The sequence below is a fragment of the Corythoichthys intestinalis genome, chromosome 10 (genome assembly GCF_030265065.1).
Source record: "Corythoichthys intestinalis isolate RoL2023-P3 chromosome 10, ASM3026506v1, whole genome shotgun sequence".
Classification (NCBI taxonomy): domain Eukaryota; kingdom Metazoa; phylum Chordata; class Actinopteri; order Syngnathiformes; family Syngnathidae; genus Corythoichthys; species Corythoichthys intestinalis.
This window is the reverse complement of record NC_080404.1, coordinates 40,631,153-40,639,658: the sequence shown is the minus strand read 5'-3', so window position 1 is coordinate 40,639,658 and position 8,506 is coordinate 40,631,153. Positions and strand designations below refer to the sequence as shown.

The 8,506-nt window shown below is 38.1% G+C and overlaps 1 protein-coding gene across 2 annotated transcripts; it reads left to right on the top strand.

The window, feature by feature from the left end:
- On the top strand, positions 1–7,748 carry emx2 (empty spiracles homeobox 2). 2 transcript variants are annotated; one of them, XM_057847491.1, is made up of 3 exons: positions 1–726; positions 1,338–1,522; positions 2,873–7,748. In XM_057847491.1, exons 1-3 carry the CDS (start codon positions 333–335, stop codon positions 3,038–3,040), a joined length of 747 nt encoding a protein of 248 aa, XP_057703474.1. In that variant the 5' UTR covers positions 1–332; the 3' UTR covers positions 3,041–7,748. The 2 variants fall into 2 exon arrangements, with proteins under 2 accessions (XP_057703474.1, XP_057703475.1); XM_057847492.1 differs by lacking the exon at positions 1,338–1,522.
- The last annotated feature ends 758 nt before the right edge of the window (positions 7,749–8,506 follow it).

Below are 8,506 nucleotides of genomic sequence, written 5' to 3'. Positions count from 1 at the left end.
TTTAAAGCGCCTCGCTCCTCGCGCACCTCAAGGCGAGCGGCAGAGTCAGAGGCAGCGGCCAATCAGCATGCCATTAGAGGCTTCAGAGGAAGCTGTTTATGGGAGCGCGGCGCTAATTAGCCTCATGAACTAACACATCTGCCCGCACCGAGTCACCGAGGAAAACGATCACATCCATGGATTAGTCTGGGAGCGAGAGGACACTTTTCCATTTGACGGTGTTGCGTACGCGCTGATCTTTTTCCCCCCTCTCTTCCAACTTCTTTTCACCAACTCTGGAGTATTTTCCGCGCTAACTTGCACTTAAACTGGGGAACCTGGACCATTGCGCCATGTTTCAACCCGCACCCAAGAGGTGTTTCACCATCGAGTCGTTGGTGGCCAAGGATAATCCGGTGGTCCCGGCGTCGCGTGCGGAGGAGCCCATCAGGCCGGCGGCTCTGAGCTACGCCAACTCGGGGCAGATGAACCCCTTCCTCAACGGCTTCCACTCCGGTGGCAGGGGCGTTTACTCCAACCCGGACTTGGTGTTCGCAGAGTCGGTCGCGCATCCGCCCAACTCGGCGGTGCCGGTGCATCCGGTGCCCCCGCCGCACGCGCTGGCAGCTCATCCGCTTTCGTCCCCCCACAGTCCGCACCCTCTTTTTGGCAGCCAGCAAAGGGACCCTTCTACCTTCTACCCTTGGTTATTACACAGATATAGATACTTGGGACACAGATTTCAAGGTAGGTTTTGCTCACTTGGAAAACTTTTTTTTTTTTTTTTTTTTTGCACTTAAAGAACACTTTAAAGCAATATTTTTTTTTTTTATCAATATAAGAAAGAATTCTCAATATATCGCACACTGTTTCATGTAAATAAAAAACGACAAATCGATTTGTTTAAATATTTTATTGAATTGCTTTATATGCAAAAAACGTGAGTGATAATTTGTGTGATTTCGCGCAAGTGTGAAGAATGTTCGATCTGCACAAAATAACTCGTTTTTATTACAATTGCATTACATTTTTTTTGCATTTGGCATGAACCCTAATTTTTCCGCAACCATTCTTTCGTGTTATATTTTCTACTGTTTTGCAAGTATTTGTTAAAATGTTGATAACAATTTCAAATTAACCTTCATATTTTTATTTTAAAATCTGCTTTACTCTTTTTTTTTTCTTCCATGCAAAATGAATTAAAGTAACTCCCTGCTCTTTAATTCTGTTATTTATATTTTGGCTTGTATCACAAATGTCATTATAATTAAACCATTTTGGCCACTAAATCCACGCAGCACAGGCCTTTTTATAGCTTGCCTTTCCTAATTATTTCCCCTCATTTTGTCGGACTCCAGGTAACGAAACGAGTCCAGAGAGCTTCCTTTTGCACAACGCCCTGGCCAGAAAACCCAAACGAATTCGCACGGCTTTCTCGCCGTCGCAGCTGCTGCGGCTCGAGCACGCCTTTGAGAAAAATCATTATGTGGTGGGTGCAGAAAGGAAACAGCTCGCGCACAGCCTTAGCCTCACGGAAACTCAGGTAAGATCGTTACTTTCTATTCATTTTTGGGAAATTGCGCAATATTTTATGAGCCTGCGCCAAAATTATTTTTGATAATTTTCCTCACTGGGCATGTTTTAATCATTTTATATTGTCATTCACTTTTAGAAACGCAAATTATTATTGTAGTTAAAAATATATTTATATATAGTTCTTTAAATTGTGAAAAAAATAATGTTTTGTATACAAGATAATAATAATAACGACAATTATAATAATAGTTAAACCCCCTCCTTCATTATATTGGCCTATAACCTCATTTCAGGGGGTCTTGAATTGAATGACTTTATTTCCAACGCCTTTGAAAATGGAGGGCAAATGAAGGAGTTAACCATTTTGTAGGCGCGGGCGGCCTCGTCGGCTCGCGCTGCCGTATTTGACACATTGTTCGAACCCTTTGAAGAGCTGAAGGGAGAAATGAAGCATCACGTCGTTCAATTAGCGCACTGAGGGGCTTCTTGAAGAGACGGACAAAGCGGGCTCGGACAATTGATCGAATGAATGTTGTTAATTCCCCACCTGCACTGATCAGATGAGTGGATTTAGGTCAAAGCGCTTTTTCAAAAAAAGAAATACTAGCGGTCTTAACATTTTGTAGAGCATTTAACTCATTGGCTGCCATTGACAGCGCTAGACGTCAAATCAATTTCGATTTGAAGAGGCAGACGAGTTTTTTTGTGTGTGTTTTGTGTGTGTTTAAATCAACTTCATGGGGGCATAAATAGTGTATTTCGTTTTTTATTCATTTTAATTTGATTCTTTTTTATGCATTGGACGTTCTTTATCGTCTATTTGCGCATTTAATTTACATTTTCCTAATTTTACTAATTATTCATACTCTGTGAATACTTTACAATTATGGTAATCCACTCTATGTTTTTTCTAGAGAAGTGATTGGGCTGCGTTACAGTTATTATTTACTTGTTGGCTGCCATTGACGGCGTTTGGCGTCCAATCCATTTTGACTGGGAGGGGCGAACGATCGAACGTATATTTGCCAGTCAAAATGGATTGGACGTCTATAGCGCCATCAATGACATGCCAATGAGTTAAATACTATGAAAACTTTATTTGGTCTATGGTATTTCTGTTTTTATTCAGTGTAATTTTCTTAATATATTTTTAAAATCAATTCATTTAAAAAAAAATGCAATAAAAAATATAATGCATATTGACGATCGATCAGAGTAATGTGTTTTTTTCCCCCATGACCAAAAAAATAGTCATTTGTTTTAGAAGGTTTAGATTATTGTCGTTGTGTCACACAATGTAATCATATATTTTTATGTTTTGCCTTGTACTCATTCAAATTCCTGCCTCACTTTACAGGTAAAAGTGTGGTTTCAGAACCGAAGGACAAAGTTCAAGAGACAGAAGCTAGAAGAGGAAGGTTCGGAGTCCCAGCAGAAGAAGAAGGGCTCGCATCACATAAACCGCTGGAGGCTGGCCACCAAGCAGTCCAGTCCGGAGGAGATCGATGTGACTTCGGACGATTAAAACGAGTTTCAAACGTGCTTCAGAGCGGAGGAGGACACGAATATCGGATACTGTCGGCTCAGAAAATAAGCCCAATGTGACAATTCCCATCTCTGATGGGCAGCTGAGGGCGATGGAAGGCCGGCTGTGTTGCTGCTGCTGCTGCTGCTGCTGTGGCCTGTCAGTCCAACACAACAAGCAGGAACATGGTACTGACACTTTGGGTCTCACCATCACACCACCTAAAATATTCTATTTTCCCCCCACCCCTTCCAATTCATATTGGACGTTTGCACTTGTATTTTTTTCACTCAAGATACCAAAACTGCTTTTTCAACAACAACAACAAAAAACTTGAATTGCATGCTCGTTGTTTTAATTTGACACATTCAAGAGGAAGACAAAATCTTTTTTTATTTAACTCTATTTTCTAACACAGAGAGATGTTGTACTTTTTTCCCCCAAACAGTGTGCAGTTAATTCCTAAATCTCGTGTAAAAGTGATTGTGAAAACATTTGAAGTAGCAGTGCTTTATCGTGTTTTTCTTTTGAAAGAAAAAAAGGTTTTTTAGACAGAAGAAAAAAGAGAATTTAAGGAAAGGAATCAATCCTTGAACCTCTAAAGCTTTACCAGTGTGGTTGTGCTTGGCCCTTGCACGCACGCACGCACGCACGCACGCACGCACGCACGCAGCCTTCTGTCATGCAGGACGTGAGCCTCCACTCAAAGATGCCACAAAGGACTAAGATGAATTATAGACAAACGAAAAAAAAAAAAAAACTCCAAGCACTGAGCGTATTCCATGTACAGAAAAAAAAAGTTATTGTTACTGTTAAACCCTCTTTTACACAATGTAAATAGTTTTTGTGTATGTGTTAAATTTGCTACAATTTTAACACAAAGTATACTTCCAAGAAGTATGTCATTGTCAATATTTTGTCAATAAAGTTTTATCAATATGTCGCGCGCTGCAAAAGCACACAGGCCTTTATTTGAAGGGGAAAAAACATTTCCTGATTTTTTTCTGCATTGAAAAAAAAAAAAGCAAAAAAAAAAATTCCGCATTTTTTTCGGCACGATTGTGTGCAGTTCCAAAGAGTCTTTGTGAAAGTGCAAATCAGTTCGGGCAATTATCATGCGAGTAATATGAGGGGGGCTGAAGGGGAAGCATTGCCCAGTGGTCCACTTTAATCTCTTAATCCGGATCCAAGGGGGCTTGCTTGGACATAATTTAGCCCAATCTGACGAGCCCTCACGACGAGATAAGGAAGGTTGCAATGCGCCCCAAAATGGGATCTTTGTTTCAAATCTCGCGCAACCACCACAACCTTAGTTTTTTAAATTTTATTTTATTATTATTATTTTTAATTATTTTTCAATATAATCACCAATTGAAAGTCGCTTTTAAAAATGTGCCTCATTTTGAGAGGAAAATTCTTAATCGGTCCATTTGATTCCAACAGCAATAAAAATCTTTAGAGAATAGCAGTGAGGGGGGAAAAACCTAAAAGCTTTATTACAAACCCAGCTTTGAAATAGGGGGGATTAGAGGACTGAAAGGGTCCCACAATAGTTAGAAGAAAAGGTTTCATGCTAATGAGGTTAATGCCCTTTGTATCTCCGGACTCCACAACTTCATTACTCCTATCTCGGGCAACACCGAGCGGCTCACAGCCTCACAATCCACTCGAGCTTTTCCCCTCCCTGCCTAGAAAGACGGATTTGATAGCGCTCCTGTTCAAACTAGATAATTATATCTTTTCAACTTGGAATTAAGATAAAGAAAGTGCAGTGGAGGCGGTGAGCCTTGATCCGCCACAAACAACATTTGGCGCACCCCCATCGCAACCTCTGTGGACACGACCGAGTCTCATTAGAGCCTGCCACCATTTGATAAATTTAATGCATATGTTTTAACCTGCAAATCCCTCCAATTCAACCCCATTTTTACTCATTCGTTTTGTTCTAAACGCGGGGAGCACGAGTCTGTGACAACAAAGCGTTGTGCTAGAATATAACATAATTATTCTTATTATTTGCTATTAGTTCTTTGCCTTAAATTGTATTATTGTCATTCGTAATAGTGTGCATTTTTTCTTTAGAAACATAAGAATATCTTTATTTTTGACCAAACAATGACGATAAAAATCCTCACAAAGCAGCCTCAATACCAAATTATCATTGTTTATTTTTATTTTTTTAAAAAAGATAATTGGCTGCCATTGACGGTGATAGACGTCCAATCCAGTTTGACTGGAAGGTATCCCCACGAAATTCAGACTCAAAGTTAAAATGAAATTTAAATTTCTTTTTTTTTTTTTTTTTAATTAATTGCTGCATCTTGTGAAAAACTTTAATCAACACAATATTTCAAATAGTAATTGTGTCCCACAAATTTTAGGCAATCATATTATCATAACCTTTTTAAAATGGTAGAAGAGCAAAAAAGCAGTGAATCACGCTGGACTTGACACCCAAAAAATAGAGAATTTATGTCCTCTCTTCAAATGTTCATATTTTTATGACATAAATAGCCTTGAATGAATGTCTCACTTTAGCAAATGCAACCCTTTTATTCATAAGCCATTAAAAAACGGTTTAAAGTTTTGCTTTACTTATTTGTGTAAGTAAGTTTGACTGCCAGCCATACTGGATTGGACGTCTATCGCCGTCAATGGCAGGGAAATATGATCACACATTCTAGTTGAAATCGATTTGATCACTGCACTGCAAACATTATAATCCTAAAAATGTGAACTTTACCTCATGACTAATAGCACTCAAATGTAGTTTTGTAGTTGAAAGTTTCAAACTCTGTTAAGATGCATGCCATTTTAGTTAAACTTAATATTTCATAGCTAATACTGTATGTGTAGTACGCTCAAAAAATTAGGAACCACACAGTAAATTACTCAAATGTTCTGAAATCTCTTTTATGAACATTATTTTTAGTTCTGTGTACAGTCATTTTAAGGGTTTACATTGTGTCAGTGGCATTAAATGCGTTAATTAACGTTGTCAATGTAGCATCTATTTCTGAAAGATTTTTAAATCTTGAATTTTAAAATTATTGAGTCAAGGAGGCAATTATGTCTAAATTATGTGATGACCAAAACACAGCAAAAATAAAGCTCAGAGAAGGCAGAGCGCACCAGGCACGTCCTAGCTTTAATCCAACTTTACTGCGCACAATTTGCAGCATTAAACATTTAGCGTGCAATGTGAAATAATTATCCTTCAGTGAAAAGAGTATAGTGGCTCCTATCAAGTGACCCCCACTGACCCAAAACCTCTAATCTGCAATTAGTAGCTCTAATGACGTCCGCTGACGGCACTAATGTGAATGCAGGCTGAGGGAGGGGAAGACATCGGGCAAGTTCAATATCGCTGCTTATATTCAACAACAATAATGCTGGAATATTTGGCAATATTTTTTTAAAATTTAATTTGATGTCTTTTTAATTCTTGAACGATCCCTCTGCTGTCCGTTGGCCCCCAGTAGGCCGCGTCACGACAAACTTGAGCTGTTTCCCAAATTGCCACTGAAATGGATCCATGAAACGAGAGAATAGACCCCACACAATTCTTCCCGACCTTGGCATAAGGCGCAGCGATAAATATACAAGACAAACGAGCAATTACAATCAGCCTTCAAACAGCGTGCATCGTAATGAATTAAACATAGCAGCCTCGGTTTCAGTTCCCCTGCTTTATTTGATTAATAATGAGGCAGACATGATGTGAAGTGAGGATTTTACAAACGCAGCACTTTCCAGTCTCAGCGAGTGCAGTCAGCATGTTGGAACTGCTCTCATTATTATTATTACTACCATAAACGGCCTTTATTGGTTGGGTTCAATTCATATTTGGAGAAGGACATGATATATAGGAAAAAATGATATTCTTGATTAAAATTTACATTTTTTTTTTGCTTGTTGTCCTCCAAGTTTGGGGTCAATGTTTTCACTCAGCTGTTGTCGCACACGAAAAATGATTTGATTTACGTGTTTTTTTTCTCAGTATTGGAGGATATTTGACATCCCACCCATCGCAACTGAAATAATCTACAAAATATTAAAACATGCTGTTTCCTAATAAATGTATTTGTCCCAGGAGGACATTAAAAAAAAAAAAAACTTTTAAAAACAAGTACCCTGTAAAACTTACAAAGAAACATTTTCTCTTGTCCCACCACCCCCCAAAAACAAATTCAGACTCACAGTAAAATGAAATTTAAATTTTATTTTTTTATTTTATTTTTTAAAAATAATTGCTATATCTTGTGAAAAACTTTGTTTTAATCAGCACAATATTTCAAATATTAATTGTGTCCTACAACATTTAGGCAACCTTGTTATCATAACCTTCTTATAATGGTAGAAGAACAACAAAGCAGTGAATCACACTGGACTTGACACCCAAAGAATAGAAAATTTATGTCCTCTCTTCAAATTTTCATATTTTTAAGACATAATAAAATGAATGTCTCACTCTACCTAATGCAACTGTCTTATTAAAAAACGGTTTTAAGTTTTGCTTTAAGTTTGTCAACAAGAACAGCTATAACTTCTCCCCCCTGAAAGAAAGCTAACATTAGTTTTGTATTTGCAACCGTTTCTGCAAGTATTGTAATCACCAAATAAATCACGCGATCATTTTTTTAAAACCGTTTATCTGTACGGTGAATAATCCTCTATTTTTCTTTTTATTCATTTTTACTGATTTATTATTCATTTATTTTAAAATATTTTATATTTATTTTTTTAATCCTCTATTTTTGATGAATAACCAGCAGAAAATTTAGAAAGAAAAAAAAAAGTTTATTTTCAAGAATTTCAAGGCGAAATGTCCTCCAATTTTGGAATAACCATTAAATACAAACCCTGCTAAATTTCTACTTGACCTATTACCTATGATGCACTTGTGCCACACAAGCCTGTGACATAAGAACTATTTATTCCTCTTCTTTTCAGACAACACATTTCCCACTCCAGCCCCTCAGATTCCATGAGGTTTATTTTCTTTAATGAGGTAGTGTGTGTGTAATGCGATGCTGTTTCATTTGCATATAAGTGCTGTGTTTTCCATCCGTCCGCCAGCTCTGAAGGGGGCAATTGTGGACCCCCCCATCCTCTGAAATTACAAACATTTTATAAGTCTTATGTGCAAGCGGCTACATTCCCCTCAGTGCCCTAATGTGTAACACATGGCGGACTGTACACCTGATAAAATACCTCAGGGGCCCTGCAGTTTGGAAAATCCTCAATTCGCTCCCTAAATAAAACAAACAATGGCTTCACTAAATATATCACATGTGCCTGCTGAACTATTCTGCATCTCCTGACCTGCGAGTCCCCTCTCTCATCATCATCATCACTGATATATGAGAGTCATCTGCCTAGCAACGATGCCCATCTGACGAATACTAAAATTTAAAGATTTTACGAAGACAATTCAACAAATATAATACACAACACCCTCGTGTG

Coding starts and splice junctions, on each gene's coding strand:
- emx2 (XM_057847491.1), top strand. CDS start 333: ATGTTTCAACCCGCACCCAAGAGGTGTTTCACCATCGAGTCGTTGGTG. Junction 727..1,337: donor CTTGGGACACAGATTTCAAG/GTAGGTTTTGCT, acceptor GTCGGACTCCAG/GTAACGAAACGAGTCCAGAG. Junction 1,523..2,872: donor TTAGCCTCACGGAAACTCAG/GTAAGATCGTTA, acceptor CTCACTTTACAG/GTAAAAGTGTGGTTTCAGAA.